We start from the raw sequence: 19,692 nt of genomic DNA on the forward strand, positions 1-19,692 counted from the left end.
AAAAAAAAAGTTATCTGCAATAGCCTTTAATCAAATGGTAGCAACACCCTGAAGTCTTTCAATAGCACATTACTAACTTTTAGTTTAAAAATGTTTGAAAATATATTTTGAAAACTTTTAAATTATTAGATCTTGTGTCAGTTAAGTTTATAAACCAAATCACAGTTCCCTGAGATTCTACAGAAGCATTTTACTCTCAATTTTATCTATGTGCTAAAACTAAGCTTCTGTGATTTTTACAAATCTGGAATTCTGTAGGGTAAGCAAAAGAACATGTTTCAGAAGCCAGATCATTGACTTTCTTGCTTCTTCCTAGATCATTCGATATTCTATTAGCCTCCATTATGCTTAAACATAAAGACTTTACAAAAGGTACTGTGAGGTAAAACTAATAGTTAGAAAATATAATCATTTAACCAACTAAAAATTTTTGTCTGTGCCAGAGAGGTACATGTGCTTGTTTGTTTTAGTGTTAAAACTTGAAAGGCATCTTCTGTAGAAGAACATTTTGAGGATGTATGCAAACGTACGCTAACATAGAAAAACTAGGACATTAGGAAAATACTAATTAATTTGAAAGGCTATGATTATAGACAATGAAATAAAATATAATAATATGAAATATTATTTCTTGGCAAACATATAGGATGTTATATTATTACAGAGAATTTCTTTATTAAAAATAGGTTGAGAAGTTTCGAGTCTTAACTATAGACATACTTGATTAACATCATATTTAAGGAGTTTGCCAGTTTGCCTTTTTAGGCTAAAATTTCATGAAACATGACTTGTGTTTTCACTTAAAGTGAGAAATTATCTCTTTATTTAACAAACTATGGAAAAATATAGACATGTTTGTATTACAGGTTTTAAAGCAAACATTTTAAAATTTTAAAACATTTAAAATCATTTAAAATTATTTTAAAATAGAAAATCATTTCTTCAATTAATCTCTCTTTTTAAAGTGGTTATTTTTGCTGCTGTTTTCAAGGTGTTTGCTACTGGCTTGTCTCACAAGAAAATAATTCTTAAAATTCTTATTGTCCTTTTTAAAAGTGTGTCCTTTTTAACAAGAAGGTAGCGTAACATAATGTTTAAAGACGTTTGCTGTAAACATAGAGCTATGAGATATATAGTATAGTAAAATAGTCTCTTGCTGCTGACATGGCTTTGTAATGAGGTTTTTTCACTCAATAACATTGAGGATCTTTTCCGGTCTCCATATATATTGCTCTACATCAATGGTTCTCAATGGGGATGATTTTGCCCCCCCCACCAGGGGATATTTGGCAATGTCTGGAGATACTTTTGATTGTCGTGACTGAAGGGAGGGTAGGTGCTGTTGACATCTAGTGGGTAGAGGTCAGGGACACTACTAAACATCTTCTGATGCACAGGACAGCCTCCCACAACAAAGATTTATCCAGCACAAAATGTCAGTAGTGCCAAAGTTGAAAAATCCTCATACATTTCCCCAAACTGACTTCCAGACAGACTTTCCAATTCACAATGTAGCACAGAATTGAGAAAGCCTGACTACCCAGGCCCTCACTAATACTGGAGATTAACAATCATTTTCTTATTTTTCAGCCTGATGGGTGGAAATGGTTTCTTATGCTTTTATAATTTTATTTTTTCTTACTACGTTTTAATAGCTTTTGTTTATTAGTTATATTTATTCTTGAAGATTCATTTTCTTAATTATTCTCCTGAGTTATCTCATCTTTTTCTTCTTGATATATAAGAGTTCTTTTATATAAAGTATATCACACGTATATATTTTACATATATCTTTTACTTCACACCCTAATACTCTTTTAATGAAATCATCTTAGGCTTAGAGAAGTGAATAAAATGCTCCAAGCTTCTTAGTCTTGGGGTAAAGAACTGAGAATAACATGAAGCACCACTATCTCAGGTCTGTTCATGGGTCTGTTAGTGGGCCAGGACTTTGCTGAGAGCTCTGCTACATTCAGAGGCTGAACAGGTGTTACTGCAGGTAGCGGGGTCTTTCTAGCCCAGCCATATTAGAACCGTGGCCATTGCTTGCTTCTGGGGTCCAAATGAAAATTTTCTAATTGAGGAAAACCTTCTTTAAAAGGTCAGCAAAATGTCTCCTTGTCCAGAGGAGAGATGAAAAAAAGTGTGTGTATGTGTTGCTGTCTGGAGTGCATCTTCATTTTGGGATCACCTCCAGCCCTGCTATATTATTTCCATCTGTGATTAAGGTATCACTTTGAGGAGACAAAGTATATTTAAAATATATCACCTGAAAAAGATTACTGAATGTACTTACAACGAGAAATAGGGCAATAATCCCAAGGAATGAGAGGATGCCCTGTGTAACACCAGGGACCATGAGCATCATCATCAGGATTCCGGCAGTAATTCTTATTCAGCTTACTAGCGTCTGGTTCCCAGAAGATGTGCCTGCAGAAGCAACAAACTCTGAACATCACAAGATGCTCATTTTGTCTAAGAGGAACAAAAGGTCACCAAGAAGATATAATCTTAGCACATAATTTTCATTATAGATACAACACAAGTTTCTATTTGGTGTGAATTTGGCTTATTTTGTTTGAGATTTATTTTGTTGTTGTTCTTACAGGTTGGAAGCATGGTCTCTAACTCAAGACTATGGGACAGGGCTGCATAATTAGCATAGATAAAATGATGAAAGATTTTGTGGCTTTGCTTCACTTTAATAATTACAGTGGCAAGGTAACTATACCTCTGTGCATAGAAATGGAGACATATTGCCAAAAAAAGAGCAGATGACAAAGGAGATCAAGGTTATAAAATGCATAGAAAATACAAGCTATTGCAAAAGTATTTTTTTCATGTTTTAGAAATATATGAATCATCACTAGCAACATCACCATGACAAAGTAAAGAGAGAAACACTGAAAATTAATAATAATGTGCTAATTAATTAAATTCTAAAATTTCACTGGTCATATAGTTGCAAAATACGATTTTTTGACAAATAACTGAGTAACACTTCAGTCTTTCTCATTCTACATCTTAACTAAATTTATTACAAAAGAAAAGCAAAAATACTGTGCATTATTCTTGCCCACTCATACCGTGTCCTCTCATATAACTTCAATATTTATATTTACCTCAAGAAGATTAATGAAGTTAAATTCCACAAAGCTAACCTGAGCAAGCCAAAGAAAACTTACATCTAACTGAATTTGTTTTGGATTATTAATTACTACCATACTCAAATTTAATTAATGTGTCATTAAAAATAATTGAGAAGAGCTTGGACATGGAAACTTAAGGTATCTTTGCAAACTCAGGTTCATTTTCTGGACAGGAAACACATGTGGCACTGTAGTCCTATGTGCCAGATTTTATTATATGTGATTTGCGTATACTAAAATCTTAGACCAGCCGAATGAGACAGCCTTTTTGATTATGCTATTTTATATTTGAGGAAACTGAAATTCACAGAGGACAATTACTTTGTCTAAGGTCACATGGCTTGTAAGCAGTAGAACAGGAGTTCAAACACATGGCTCTTTCCAGAGTCAGTGATCGGAACCACCGTGCTGCGTTACGTCCTCACTCGGTCACAGTTTGTTCTTAAACCAAAATGCTGCCATTCAACTTCATCATTCATCAATTTACTGCAAATTGTCTCCAAATGACTTTTAACTATTTCCAAAAGTTAAACCTAAACTCAATGAATTAACTGTTATAACCATTGTGGCCCCTGGTTAAATATGTCACATATTTCCAGCAATATGCTGGTAAAAGGGTAACAACTGGCATTTTGAGGTGTGCTTGGGGTGAGTCTTTGTTACCCTTGCTGATTTCTGTGGTGTAAATGCTTCCACCATAAACTACCATTTCCAATGTGAAATCACTGAAGGCAGAGTTGGTACAACTGTATCTCCAAAGTCTGTGAGAGCTAGAGCCAATCCATGAGGTTTCTAAAAATTCCTTCAAAAATATCAGTGTTGAAATCAGCATTTAATATTAATCATGCAAATTCCTGCCTTAATGAATCCCTTTAATGCTTGGGATAAAATCTAAACTTCTTAACACAGCTTACAGGGCTTTATATGGTCTTGCCACTGAAGAATTCCTTCTCTGTGGACATTGACCAAATTACGCTATGTTTCAACCTTACCAAAATTATTTCTGACTTTTAAACACTTCAGTCTTTGGGCTTTTGGACAAGCTATTGCTTCTGCCTGATGTACTCTTTCTCCTACACTTCCTCTGATCAACTACTACTTATCGCATATGTCCCAGCTAGTGCCCCTTCCTCTAGGAAGCCTTCTTGACCGCCTAAGTCTGGGTTGCACTTCTTTGCATTCCCATAGCACAAAATATGCTATTTTTCATGGTTTTTATATTATGGTATTGGCATTTTCTGTTTTCTGCTATTCCAGAGTGTGAGATACATGAGGGAAGAATTCTGCTTTTCTTTGCAGCCCTAGAGCTACATTGTCTAATACAGTAGCTACTAGCCACATAGGGCTACTGAGAAATTGGTGTGTGGCTAGTCCAAATCGAGAGGTGCTATAATTGTAAATATACACCCGATTTTGAAGATTTAATATGAAAAAATGTAAAATATCTTATTAATTTTCATGTTTATAATATGTATTGAAATGAAAAAGCTTTAGATATGTTGGATTAATAAAAATATATTACTAAAAATAATTTTGCCTGTTTATTTTTACTTCTTTAAATGTGGCTGTTAAAAAACTTAAAAGTACATGGGTGGCTTATGTGAGTGATTGCATCTTTATGTTAGAGAGCACTGCTTTATAACTATCACTATTTGCATTGAAGCAAATTAATTGAAACAATATCATCCACTAGTGAGTATATTTTAGAAGAGGATAAAGCTTTAAAGTTAAAGGAGGACTGGAGGCAAAGTGACTAAACGTCTCTGATCCCTTAAATTCTTATTCACACATACAGAAATATCTTTATAAGATTGTGACGGTCCAATGAAGTAACAGCTCATGTAAAGCAACCATGTTGTAGGCATTTGATCAAATGACACTAATTTTTTTTCTTTTATTCTAGTGCATTTATTCTGGGGTATTTATTAAAAATCTGTTTTATGTCACAACTATATCTCATACTTCTTTTGTAATTTCAAACATATGAGCAATATTGCTAAAGTGGAAGATAACTTCTTTTCTCTAAATGTATCCAATGCCAAAATATCTAATTCCCTGAAATATATGGATTTTGAGTTACATATACATTTAATTATAGAAAAGTTTTATGTGTCAAAATAAAGCTATACAATGGAAATCTCTCTCTAAATTTTTAGTAGTTAAGTGAATATGTAAAGTATGTGTATATATGAAAATGATCACACTGATTTTTCATGAACTGTTATAAATAATTCATTAATTATGAGAACATAATCATATAATGTACTATTTGAAAAACTAGATTTGCCACTTAATTTTACATTGTCTTATCAAGTTCATGTAATTGTTTTCTTAATATGACCATATCCTCCTTAAAGGTGGAGCCAAAATGTATGCCTACTTTTTGTTAATGTTCCCAATGGCACCTATCACAGAGCAGAACACATAGTAAACACTCAATAAATATGTGATGGATTGAATTGCTTATTTAAAAATTTGCTAAATAGAAAGAAAATGTTAACTGACTTGTACAGAATATTCAATCTAATGTTTTTATTAGATTACTATGATATATAAAAGAATAGAAAGAAATAGCAATGTACATATCTGAATATACCTATCTGCTATCACTACATAATACATATTGAAAGAAATGTACACACCTGTGTAAGTCCTCCATGTTCTTGTCCCACATTGAACATGTTAGTCCCGATCGTGTTTTGGATAAATTGCCCATGTAATTTTTGCCATTCCCACGATAACAGTCTAAACATAAAACATGTAGAAAGAAGACTAATGAAGCATAGAATGAAAATTTTTTACAAGTATATGAATTCATGAAAATCAACATAAAATTAAAACCAAGCACTCTGAAATCTGTACCAATAAAAGAGATTTAAATATCTCAGATTAAAGTATTTTTATTTTTAGCCAAATTTCCTCTTCATTAAAGTGAGAGTTCATGCATCAAATTACAAATTTAAAAAAAATCAAAGAAAAAATGAAATGAGTGGCTCTTAGGGACACTAAAAAAATGAGAATTTTTAGAATGACATACATATTTCCCAACATTTTCTTCTGAAAAATTTTACTCCACAGAAAATTCACAGGAATGATAAAATGAACACTCATATACCCATCACGTTTGTCGTGTTCTGATTTTTGTCTTTTACGAGACACACATTCTGAGTCACTCAAGCCAGCTGTTTTGCAAATGCTATCTCATTTCATTTCATCTGATTATTTTTCTCATGAATAAAATCAAGTTAAAGACAGGAATATTGCATAGGTGACATTTTACCCTCTTCAGACCATTATATCATGTGACATGTGACGTCAGTTTATTCCATTATTGGTGGCGAGTTTGATAACTTGGTTAAGTGGTACAAAGCAAAAACTTCTCTTTGTATAAATGACAACAAAAACATTGTTGGGGCTTTGAGACTAAGTAAACATCTTATTGCCAAACAAATTTTCACAAAATGGCTTAGCCATACTTTGATTAATTGTACATGAATCAGTTATTACTATTCTGGTTTTAAAATAGTTATTTTTCGATTTCTTTATCTATTAGTTGTCATTCTTCTGTAAATGACAGTTTTTCCTTCTCCCTTACTCCTTCCGTTTAAGCATTATCGCTACTAGTAGTAGTGGTAGCAGTGGTAGCAGTAGTAATACCAGTGCTAATAGTAACAGTACTAGTATAAATATGGACTCATGGATTCTCTTTTTATTCATCGTTATATGTAATCTATTCCTGTTCATTTTGATGCTCAAATCATTCCAAATTTAACCAATAGAAGCCACTTTAAACTGGCTCCTGTGTCTTTTGACATGTCCCACTTTTTTTCAGTTGGGCAATTTGTATTCTATTAAACATTGATAAAAGCGTCCATAGTCTTTAATTTTTTTTTGAGGAAGATTAGCTAACTTTTAAAAATCACATAAAGAAGTCAAGTTCTTCCAAATATGTAAGTTGTAGTTCCACATTTGAAAAGAAACACCATTCCATATCTTGAAACAATACCACATATTTAAAAAGTGACTATCTATTAAACATTCCTAATTTTTAAATGAATAAAACCCGATTTGACTATAAAATATTATCTACCAATGTACATTAACATTAAGATTATTCTCTGTTTTAAACTTGGTAAACCATGGTATATTATCGTTGGTTTTAAATATGCTACGTGGTTATAATAAATAATAGGTACAAGTCCCAATAAAAATTTTAAAGGAGTAACAATTTGTTCAGGAATCAGTTAACATAGTGAAAAAGAAGTAAAATAAGTATATCCAATAGTTATGTTTTTGTATCCATGGATCACATTTTGCAATAACACTATAAGAAATTTAAGCTTAAATATAAAAACTAAAATAGGATAGGATTTGATACAAATAATATAGCAGTCATTACTGTATACAACAAATTTTTTTTCAGAAATCATACACTTGCAAAATCTAATACTTGAACCTATGCAGAATATACCAAATAAAACATTTTCCTCTACCAGTACTTTTTTTTTTTTTTTGTATTAGGAAAGATTAAACTGTTAGGTACTAATTTCTTTAGATAGGCTCTTACTGAAGAAAGCAATTGTGCAATGCAGCTTATTGGTACTGCTTTTTTATACATCTTCATTTTTTACATCTATGTTTTCTGTGTTGGAGGAAGAGATCATCCTCACCACTACCACCTTTTATTTGAATATGGGCTATGAGCTAGCTTTTTTCCCCCAGTAAACTTTTTATTTTAGAATAGTTTTTAATTTACAGAAAAGTTGTAAATTGGTACAGATTACCAACACACAATTTCCCCTACTTCTAGCATCTTACATTAGTCTTATAGATTTTTCACAACTATTGAACCATACGGACGCATTATTATTAACTGAAGACCATACTTTGTTTACATATTCTTAGTTTTTACCTAGTACCTTTTCTATGTGTGTTCTGGGATCCCACATGATACCATATTACATTTAGTTGTCATGTCTTCTAAGGCTCTTCCAGATGTGACAGTTTCTCAGACTTTCTGTTTTGATGACCTCGACAGTTTTGAGAATTGGTTAAGTATTCTGTAAAATGTCCACCAATTGAGTTTGTCTGATGTTTTTCTCATGAATAGATTTGGGTTATGGGTTTTTAACGGGGCGACAAGAGTTTCTGAGCGCTTCTTAACTTGCTGGCAAAAAATATTCCAGCTTCATCTTGTATTTTTCTTGTCCCAGGCCTGGAACCATCAATTTCTCCAAGGAGCCCTTATTTATTTTAGCGATAAAAAGTCAGTAGCAGATAGAAGTGGGTGCCAGGGGGCTCATTGCTATTTGGTACCATCGTTTCCAGTCTTTTTCATTTGATAGAACTGGGCAATGTTTGTGTGTGTGTGTCTGTGTGTGTGTGTTTTCAGAGTAACCATTGATTCCTCTAACTCCAATCCACCACCGCAGAGTTCTTCCTTTCCTCCGTTTCATTTGTGTATTTCCTTTCTCCCACAGTGAGAACTCTGATTCTGGGTAACAGCAATATGTTTGCTCATTTTCTTAATTCTACAATGCACATGAAATAATTTCAAAGCTGCTACATCCTAATACTAACAACAAACGTACACTTTAAAGTTTGAAATGTGTTTACAGTTATTTCACTTTACATATACCTAATGAGGTTATATGCAGTCAGAAAATTGTGCCCAAAAGTTATCTGGATTTTTTTTTTCCTTCTCTGTAGTAATGGTATCCATTTGATATACAGATAGGCAGGCACATTTCTATGTTTCCTTCTATTATTTTTGAGGTTACTTTTTGAATATTTAAAATATTAATATCAGTTAATGGTCAAAACTATATGAAAACGTGTACTCAGAGAATTCTCATTTTCCCTTCTGCCTCCGTGTTTATATTTGTACCCACTATCCACCATTACAGGTAACTGATTTAATTAGTTTCCTGTTTATGGCTTCTGTGTGTTCTCTTCTCTTTATTTTTAGCAAAACTAAGCCCATATGTGTATATACACACACACACACACACAAATATATAATACAAATATGCAAATCGTTTGTATATATAGTCTATATTTGTATTATTGTATCCCATTCTTTTTTACTCGTAGTAAATCTCTTTATTCATTACTAATGGAATACCAAATACGTACTTTAGTAACTCGCTTTTTTTTAATTAATAATATACCTGAAAATCACTCCACATTAGTTCATGGAGAGTTTTATTATTCTTTTTGCAAATTCATAGTATTCAATTGTGTGTCTGTGCCAGAATACATTTGGCTTGTTTTACTATCACACAAAATGCTGCAATAAAAAACCCGTGCATGTGTTTTTGCCTATTGTTATAGCTGTATATTCAGGTAGTAAATTGTTGGGCCAAAAGGTGAATGCCTATGGAATTTTATTAATTATTGTAAAATTCTGTTGCACTCGTAAGGGCAATATGTGAGAGTTCCTTTCCTCATACGGCTTTGCCAAAAGGTGGTGTTGTCAAGCTGCTGAATTTTTGCAAATGTATATGTGACAAATGTAGGTCTCATATTGTGAGACATCGCAATACTTAGATTTTACTTTTCTCTTATTATGTGTGAATTGAAGCATAATTTCATGTGGTTAAGAGAACTTTTACATCCTTTTTTTTTTTAGATATCTTCCTCTTCGTGTATTTTGTCCATTCTTTAATTTTTTTGGTCTTTTATTTTTCAATTTCAGAGTTTCTATATATTAAAAATATTTTCTCTTTATTTGTCATATGCATTTCAAAGCTTATTTCCCAATTTTTCATTTGTCTTTTGAATTTAAATATAGTGAGTTTGTTTAATTTTTTTGCCAAGGTAAGTTTTTGAAGTGGTTTATAATTTTATTTCTTTTATTACCTCTAGATTTTGAGTGTTAATTAGAAAGCATTTTGCCACATCTAAGTTACAAAGGCATTCTTCCAAGTTTACTTCTAGTATCTATGTGGTTTCCTTTTTTATGTTGAGATCTCTTATCCATTTGGAGTTTATATTCTGGAATGGTATGAGACCTGGAATTAATTTTATCGTTTATCCAAATGATTATCTTGTTTATCCATTATTATATTTTAAAAGTTCCTTTGTCACCCAGTGATATATAGCACCACATTTTTAATGTAATAAATTTCAGTAAGCAGTCCATCTCTGGACTCAGTGTTCTGAGTCCTTTTCAAGATTTTCTTTAGTATACTTACATTTTATTCTTCCAGGAGAACTTCAGAATCAATTTGTTTGATATCAAAAAAAGACTTGTTGACCTATTTATTAATATCACATTAAATATATAAATTAGCTTATGTATAATTGATGTATTTATGATGTTGAGTTCTCATATCAAGAACAAGGGATGTTTTTCTACATGTTAAAGTACACTTTTGTGGCTTTCAGGAGTTATTTAAAATTTTTATCACATAGATTTTGCACATTTCTTTCTAGTTAATTCTAAGTTTCCACCAGTTTTATTGCTATTATAGATGCACTTTTCTCTTTAATTAGATCTTCTAACCCATATACGAATGCCACTGATATGTGTATATTAATTGTATATTCTGCTACCTTAGTGAATTTTTTTATTATTTGAATTCAGTCTTTCAAGTATATTACTACTGTATCATTTGCATAAAAAGAGACCTTTTGCTTTTTTACCCAACCAATATGCCTTTTTATCTAATTGTATAGAATACTATCTCCAATACAATGTTAAAGAGAAATAAAATGTAAAATAAAATATATTCACAATGTTAAGTAGTAAAGAAGATAGTAGGCATTCTTATTTTCTTTCTGACCTTAATAAGAATGCCTCTAATGTTTCCCCATTAAGTTAGTGGTGGTTTTATGACAGAGATACATACACACACAGATATATATATGTATGTGTATGTATATGTATGTGTGTATATATATATATATTTACACACACAACATCTGTGGGGGGAGTGTGTGTGTGTGTCTATATATGTATGTGTTAAAATGTGAATATATATGTTAAGGAAGTCTCTCTATACAGATATAGATATATGGATATGTGTGTCTATATATTCTATAAATTCTTATTTGAGTACTTTTGTGGGGAATAGGTGAACGTTGTCACAAGAATTTCAAAATCTGTCGAGATTTATTATATGATTGTTTTTCTAAGATCTTAGATGAATTATGTTAATGGGTTTCTAGTTCTGAAACTTTTTTGTCCTTAGACTAAACTCTACCCAATCATTATGTATTATTTTCCTAATTTCTTTATTAGACTGTTCATTCAAATTTCATGTAGGATTTGTATATTAATATTCACAAATGAGATAAATCTATCTCATTCTTTTTATGTGCTATCTTTATCATGTTTAGGTATCAATATTACAATTCCATCATAAAAATAATTTAAAATTTTGTTGTATTTGTTAAGCTACAGAGCAATTTAGGTAGGAGTGAGATTATCTGGTCTGTGAATGCATCTAAGCGTGATGTATTTTTGGTGGAATAGTTCATTAACAAATTTCTATATTTATTCTATAGGAATTATTCTAGTTAAGGTTTTTTTCTTTACCAGGATCAATTCAAATAACTTGAATTTTCCTAGTAAATCATCCATTTCATTTTCAAAATTTTTTACGTGAGGTTGTATAAAATAATCTCTTATGTTTTCTAATTTTCCTGTTTCAGTGGTTATTCCTCCCTTGATAATTATATTTTTATAATTATGTACAGTCATGTGTCATTTAACAATGGGAATACGTTCTGAGAAATGCATTGTTAGGTGATTTCATTGTTGTGTGAACATCGTAGAATGCACTTACACAAATCCAGATGCCATAGCCTACACCACACCTTGGCTATATGATGCTGATCTTATCAGACCAAGGTCATTTATGCGGTCCATCCTTGACTGAAATGTCTTTATGCAGCACATGACTATAAATAAAAGCATCTTAATACACACCAGAAGTTTATAAAACAATTGTTCTCATTTGCTTTTATCACTCACAAATTATCAGTAATTGTTTCAGTGAACAAGACAAAGAAGATGCAGCTGGTACCAAATCTCCCTTAATCATTGATTTCAACTTTATTTCCAATTGACCTTTAAAATCTGCCAGAGAACAGTGAAAGTGACTGAAAAGGGACTCATCCCCTCGTCTCTCTACAACTGTTTTCAGAGTCGCTCATGAAAAATGTCACTAAGGAAAAAGTTAAAGGATGGAAGAAGTATGTATAAGGCAATAAATCTACGAAATGGAGCTTTAAATTTGGCTTGGACTTTTTAGGATAATTTAGGACTGACCATGACCATGACCATCATAATTAAATTTATGTGAAAGATTATGATTATTTAAAAATCATAACTCCCATTTCATTATATACCAATGAATGCCCAGAGCCCAACATTATTATTAATCTTTGACAAATGATTTCTTTTTAAAACCTATTTCAATCTTAATTTTCTCTACAACTGCTCCCTGAAACAATTAACTTCAATGGCGTCTATGTTCCCAAGTACAACGGTGATTGATCCCAAGCCTCACTGCTACCCATCACCTCCACTAGTAATACTGGGGTCCACATCACTCTCATCTCTTGCCTGAATTACTGAAACAATCACTCAATTGATTTCCCTGTTTTGGCCCTTCTTAAAAGTTCTGGCTATTTTCCATAAGGCAGCCAGAGTTGTCCAGTTAAAACTTAAGTCAGACAGATTGTTAAATTTCCCTTCACAGAACCCTACAACAGAGCACTTTCTCTTTCAGAATAAAGGTATAAATCCTGCCAATTCCTCTAAGACCCATGCAAAGTTAGCCCAACTACTCTCTAACTTCTCTTGCTACTCTGTCTGGCTCATTCTCTACCAGCCACAACAATGTGCTGTTTCATTCCTTTAACTTTTCAAGTACTCTCCCATCTCATGTCATTTTCATTTGCAGTTTCCTCTACCTAGAATGCTTGTTATATAATATATGAACATAGCATATGGTGCTCCCTCCCACTCCTTTCAGGTTCTCCTTACATGTTACCTTAATACGTAAGATCTTCTCAAACTATTAAAATATAAAATAGCAACCCCTCTTTTTTAACTGGGACATTTTTCTCTCTGGCATGTACCACAAACTAACTTACTATCCCCACCTCAGTTTTTTATTTTACTTTTTTTCTGTTTGCTGCAAATTAGTTCGATGAGGTAGAGAAGTTCATTTTGTTTACTGGTATATGCCAGTGCCTAGAACTGTGCCTGTCACTAGTATACACTCAAATAAATAAATAAATGTTGAGCAAATGAATATGTAAAAGAAATCCAACTTCAGACTTGACTTTGTTTGCTAACCAGCAAAACCAGTGCAGAAGAAGTAGATAATTCTGCTATAAAATGTGAACTCCCTTTAGACATTTCCTCTGAATTTAATCATGTCCACACTGCAAAATGTCAGCTATTACCTTGTCCACTTGACACGTCACATTTTGGAATTTGGGAGCAGTAGCCAACTCGGATGTTTGGATCAGCGGTAAAACACCAGGGTGACTCAGCCCCATCTGGATTTCGGCAATAATTTTCTCTTAGATCCCTATTGAGAATAAGCATGTTAATGTAAGTTGCCTGAGTTCTTACAGTGGTGAAGTCAGGACTGTTACATTTCTAGAACCCCAGAATGTATGCAAGTCTACAAAGCAGCGTCCTAAGTTTTAGATTTAGGATAGATATAACAACTTAGAATTCAGTATACACAACTGACACTGCCCACATTACTGAAATAAACGCTATTAGATGTCAATATTTTCCTTCCACAGGGCTGGCGTTCCACACAAACACTACTGCTTTGTAAAAGAGAGAAATAGTACCACTTCATTCTTCTCACTCATTCTCAAGACTTGGACTCTCAACTATACCATTTTTAAAAACTGGCCTGTTTATTATGTTTTCATGGCCCATATATAACATAGAAACGACATGTATCTCTCTTTGCAGAAGAATGGCTATTATTAACAGTCATTAACAATTCTCATTTAAAATAACAGTTCCACCTATTCAGACATTTACCACAAAAAACACAACAGCTATTTCTTCCTTGAATTCTGTATTCCTTTGATTTATTTAATACACTGCAAGGATTTCTTTTAAATACAAAGTAGTTCTTCCTTGATTTAGAGAAGTTACCTGAAATATTTATAAACATTTCTGCAAAATTAAGGCCTAATTATGCTGTAGAATATCTCACTATAGAAGTTGCCAGTATAGTACATGTACATCCTTTCTTTCTTTTTTTTTTTGATGAGGAAGATTGTCCCTGAGCTAACATTTGTGCCAATCTTCCACTATTTTGTATGTGGGATGCTGCCACAGCATGGCTTGATGAGTGGTATGTAGGTCTGCACCTGGGATCCAACCTGCAAATCCTGTGCCGCCAAAGAGGAGTGCACAAACTTAACCACTATGACACCAGGCCAGCTCTTGTACATCCTTTCTTGTACCAGTGATTTAATTAGATGTTTAGAGTTCTCAGTAAGGAAAAAGTCTACACTAATATTCTCTGTATGTAAAAAGAGTCTACCTTAATACAAGATTCACATTAAATAAAATGTAGAATTTATGGGGGCTGGCCCCGTGGCCGAGTGGTTAAGTTCGCGTGCTCCGCTGCAGGCGGCCCAGTGTTTCGTCGGTTCGAATCCTGGGCGTGGACATGGCACTGCTCGTCAGACCACGCTGAGGCAGCGTCCCACATGCCACAACTAGAGGAACCCACAACGAAAAACACACAACTATGTACCGGGGGGCTTTGGGGAGAAAAAGGAAAAAATAAAATCTTTAAAAAAAAAAAAAAAAAACTGTTTTAAAAAAAAAAATGTAGAATTTATGATTTGCTCTTCTGAAAAATGCTAATTTGAAGCAAGTGTGTACTTTCTTTTTATAGATCTGTGGCTAACAATATAACAAAATTAATATTCAATCTATTGGAAACTATATTATTTACATCGCTTAGGTCCAATCACAAGTACTACAATTTCATTAATACCCAAATTGACCATTAGGAATGAGAAGTTTTTAGGAAGAAGCTTGGGTTTGGTTATAAAAATCAATAAGTAATAGTTTATCCAGTCAAAATACATCCTGATACAAACCATTATTTAAGGTTATAAGAACAGCGATTACCAATAGTTAAGACCATTGTACAGCAAGTTTTGATAGTTATAACCCATATTCAAGCCTTTAGCTTTCTTATAAAATGATAAAATTATTAATTGAAAAGTTGACGAAAATCTTTTATTTCTTTTAACCAATTTATGCTTTAAAAATTTGTCAGTACAAAATATGTGCATTGAGTTTTACATAAAGTTTACAGAAATTTGCAGTTTTAGGTAAATAATTGCTTAGTTAAATTATTTTGAGTTGTTAACTTACGACAAGATAATTAAATGGAGATCTAAGGCTATCAAAAGTCTTAGTTTAGGCCCACTCTGTATCCAGAAGCACATTACCCTAGATTAAGCAAGAATGAGAGCCAAGATTTCCCCAAATATTTTTTCCTAATTTCTTTCCCTTAAATTGAAAAGGAATTGTTTACAATTACTAAATCAAATTAGTGACTATATGATTCATGTAGATTCATCATAGTAAGTACTGTTTAGTTATAGTGTTTTAAAAATTGTCATTTGTAAGGAGTCTCAGTACTGGGGCAAATAGTGTTTAAAACAACCAGAGACACCTTACCAGCATACCATTCTCTGCTAGAGCACAAATAGTAAATGCATCAATATTGTGAACAAAATGTTGAGTCATATTTTATCATTTTTATAACACACCTCACTTTTCTCTTTTTGATATTTATATTTGGTTATCTTGACCAAATAACTAAATTAAGAAAGGATGGCTTAAATTCCAATAACATACAATAACTAAACTTTTGATAATTTTTAATTGTGAGATGTGTGAATTAAATTTCTATAATTATTCTCTTTTTCTTACAGATGAACTTCATTGGGTATTTGCACACACATAATTTCTTACTAGACTATTACCAATCATTAGAAGTTAATGAAGGAAAAGTGTGAACGGCACTGACACCGTCTCCTTTGTCTCTCAACTATTCTTTTCTCATTTTCTTTGCTTCCTCTACTTTGATATTTATTTCGGAGTTCTGAAACACAGGGGTCAGGAATAGAGAGTGAATATCTATAAATAAAATGGTGGGAATAAATGCACAATGACTACAAATTCATTCCTATTAAATGAAAAAATCATAACAGATGAATATGTACTATCTAAGCAAATACACTGAATTAACTAAAAAACTAAAAACAAAAAAACATAAAATATCTCCTCTCTTTAGTGGAGGGGCAATTGGTGCTCACAGTTCTCCATCTTGAAATGTTAAGCTCTCTTATTAAAAGCTAATTACATAAAGTCAATATATATTATTTATAGGTGCTATTTCAGCAAAGCCACTATGAATGGCATTTGTGTTATAAATTTCAAAAGCAATCATTTTATGTTCCTCGTAACAAGGTGGACAATTTAAAAACACATGGCTTGTGGCTCTATCTGTCCAACAAAAGTCAAGTGGTGAAAAAAAGCAGCCAAGGAGACGGCACATAATAACTATATAATTGATATTCAAGGGACGTTTCCTTGGCTGGATTCATCTAAACAATTGTTTTACCTCTCCACTTTTTAAAGCAAATCTAGAAATAATAGAAAACATTGATTTAAAATTTTTTACATAATTTTGTTTTGAGGCTGAAAACCTAGTTTACCATGTTGACTGAAATTAAGGTATGCCTCTTCTTGTAAGAGAAAACATATGCAACCTCCCCGAAAGTTAATACGAAAATTTAAGAAGGCACTAGTTTGAAACTTGCCTGGTTATCTTTACCACTAACTGGTTTATTAAATAGACATGCAAGAACAAAGCTGTGATCGGACACCTAGAAATGTGTTTCCCAAAGCACAGTACATCAGTCGTCTGATTTAGAATTACCTAAAGTGCTTGTTAAAATACATATGTGAGGTCCAAATATCAGTCCTAAGGAATCAAAATCTCTGGGTGGATGAATCTGCCTTATAAGTCCTGATTATCCCTAGGTACACTAAAGTTTAAGGATCACTAACACAGAAGTTAGTAAAAAGTAATCACTCTGCCTCATTTCCCCACAGCCTACTGAAACTTATAATATTTGCCTAATTTACTCACTTGCATTTGAAATTTTCAGGAGTTATATCATGCTGATGAGGATACTGGGAATCCCAACGCTGACATGGAATTCCATTCCAAATGGTATTGATGGTGCCCCGGTAACCTTCTCCTTGACCTTGAATGCATTCAGTTGTTTCCATAGGGATATCTGTGTCATTCATAGTACTGTGAGCTATTGGTAAAAAGAAACACAAACTTAAATAAAATCTTTCAACCTGTCATCCTCCTCTTAGAGTTCATTTGCATTTGTACCACCAAGGTTTTCTGTCACATAGGTTTTGCTAATAATTGAGAGGAATAAAAAATTCAATTTATCGTTATTACTATCTCACTCAACCTAAAGGAGTAAATTAACATGGTGGACTCAGTTGTGGCATTTCTCTGCTTATGAAATGTAATATTCTAGCTTGGCTATATCTAGATCCATTTGAAAAATCATGGTCTTAGAGTATTTAAATTTCCTGGATCTGTCTAGTCATTCATTAACATTAGATGTAAAATCTCTCTATTTATTAAGGTTTAAATACAGCATATATATTTTTTAAAAATCACTCTACTTTCTTTAGAAATTGAAAAACATCTATGAGTAATATAGTCACTAAATAGGGAAAAATTAAAAAGCACTGTGTTATAAGTTTGGCCATAAAGAAAAAGTAAGAAAAGGAAAATTAATGTTGGTCTAGAAATCAAAGTTACAAAAAAAATTGAATTTATCATTATCTCCACTCCAATTTTTCTTTCAAACATTAAATTAGTTTATTTGAAAAATTCTTTAAAGGCATTATACTTTCATATATCACTATAACTTATATATGCCGAATACACAGTATTTCTGAAATGACCATACAATTATTGCTAAAATTAGTTTTCTTAAATACGTATAAAGTTGGCAACGGTATTAATCATGGTTTCCCTCTAATGTGATTATATTCTAAGCTGATATATTAAATTTTTCTTTTTAATCAACTTTTGGCATTAAAAAAGCAAATCAGTTGTTCCTAGGCAGATTTATTTCTTGCTTCTTTCCTAGTGCAACTGCAATGCTTCTCATACTTCATAAAGATCATTAAAATCTCAGTAATAAAATAAAAAAAAGTACAAAATTAGAATTTTACCATAACTTAGGCTCTCTCTTTTTGTCTTTAATATTTACTTGCTTAAACAAAATATAACAAACATTCTGGAGCAACTAAAATTCATATACCCTTTCAAAAGATACATGAAAATGTTTACGGTTCAATAAAGTCAATGTAAACTTCCCAGTTACCTTTAAGTTCTTAATGGTCATTCAAGATGCCTCTGAATAAAACTCAGGTTGACACTCTCTAGAACAGTTTAAGATTTGAACAAAAGTCTTTGATTCATTCATTCTGGGATTAGATGTATCATTTCTCAAAGGAGAGGTCAGAATTAGACATGCCTTCATAGGCTAGGGATGTCTATAAAAGTGTTCCACATTTATTAGTGTAAATTCTTTTAAAATGGCTCTTAAATTTTTTTAAAATTTATTTCTTCTTTCAAATAATTACTACCTTATGTGGCTGAATGTTTCATTTTATTGAGTTCCATGAAAACTAAGTAGAGCCTAAGTTTCAAGCTATTCTAGGAAACTTTGTAAAAAAATGACGGAAGATTAATTACTGACCATTCCAACCACTGGAATATGTTGTATATACAGGTTTTCACGAATTGACCTTTTAAAATCCTTTCTTCAGCTTATTTTAAAATGGGCTTTTATTTCTTATGTATCTTCTTAAAGGAATAGAAATGTCTCAGAAATATCTTAAATTAAAAGGAAATTCAAATGGAGATGAGAAAATGTCCAGAGATTGACCCATAAAATGGTCATTGAGAGTACATAGCCTAGAGAATTAATATATATTGGTATTGGTAATAAGTATCAATTCAGGAAGAACAAGAATTGTTGGGCTGGGAGAAATAACTTGTATAGAAAAAGTTGGTGCTGGTTAGCCAAGTGCTTTATGATTTTAATATTATCTAAAGTTTTTTGGTGAAACAGAAAATAAGATGGATTTCATAGGTCCCAAGGAACTATATTTCCTCAAAACAAATTCCACTAATCTACTATACTTCTGAAGATTTGAGTTAACTGTTAAATGATTTGAGAAGACTAAGCATGAGGGGGATATCTTTAAAGGGTTATAACTCTAAAACAGGTTAAAGGTCAAGCTTATACTGACACATTCCATATCTAGTTATAAAACTAGGATGTGAAAGAAGACAAAAACAAATGTCTCCAGGAATTCATCAATTCATTAGCTTAACATTTTAAGAAAAAAAGTTTTGATTCTTCTACATCTTGGTCACAAGCTCCTGGGTAGCAAATTCATGTCCTTGGTCAGAACTCA

General features: G+C 32.2%; 1 protein-coding gene across 5 annotated transcripts in view; it reads right to left on the reverse strand.

The window, feature by feature from the left end:
* HGF (hepatocyte growth factor) overlaps positions 1 to 19,692 on the reverse strand; it is a 76,533-nt gene that overhangs the window by 16,946 nt on the left and 39,895 nt on the right. For all 5 annotated transcript variants that reach the window (XR_011502694.1, XM_014855374.3, XM_070507260.1 and 2 more), the window contains 4 exons: positions 17,321 to 17,495; positions 13,572 to 13,699; positions 5,792 to 5,894; positions 2,297 to 2,430 (listed from right to left, as the gene is read on the reverse strand). Coding sequence is in view for 4 of the 5 variants with exons in the window: in XM_014855374.3 (XP_014710860.2) it covers positions 2,297 to 2,430; positions 5,792 to 5,894; positions 13,572 to 13,699; positions 17,321 to 17,495 (540 nt within the window). In the remaining variant the exon portion in view is untranslated. The remainder of the gene's footprint in view (positions 1 to 2,296; positions 2,431 to 5,791; positions 5,895 to 13,571; positions 13,700 to 17,320; positions 17,496 to 19,692) is intronic.

The sequence above is a fragment of the Equus asinus genome, chromosome 1, assembly GCF_041296235.1.
Source record: "Equus asinus isolate D_3611 breed Donkey chromosome 1, EquAss-T2T_v2, whole genome shotgun sequence".
Taxonomy (NCBI): Eukaryota; Metazoa; Chordata; class Mammalia; order Perissodactyla; family Equidae; genus Equus; species Equus asinus.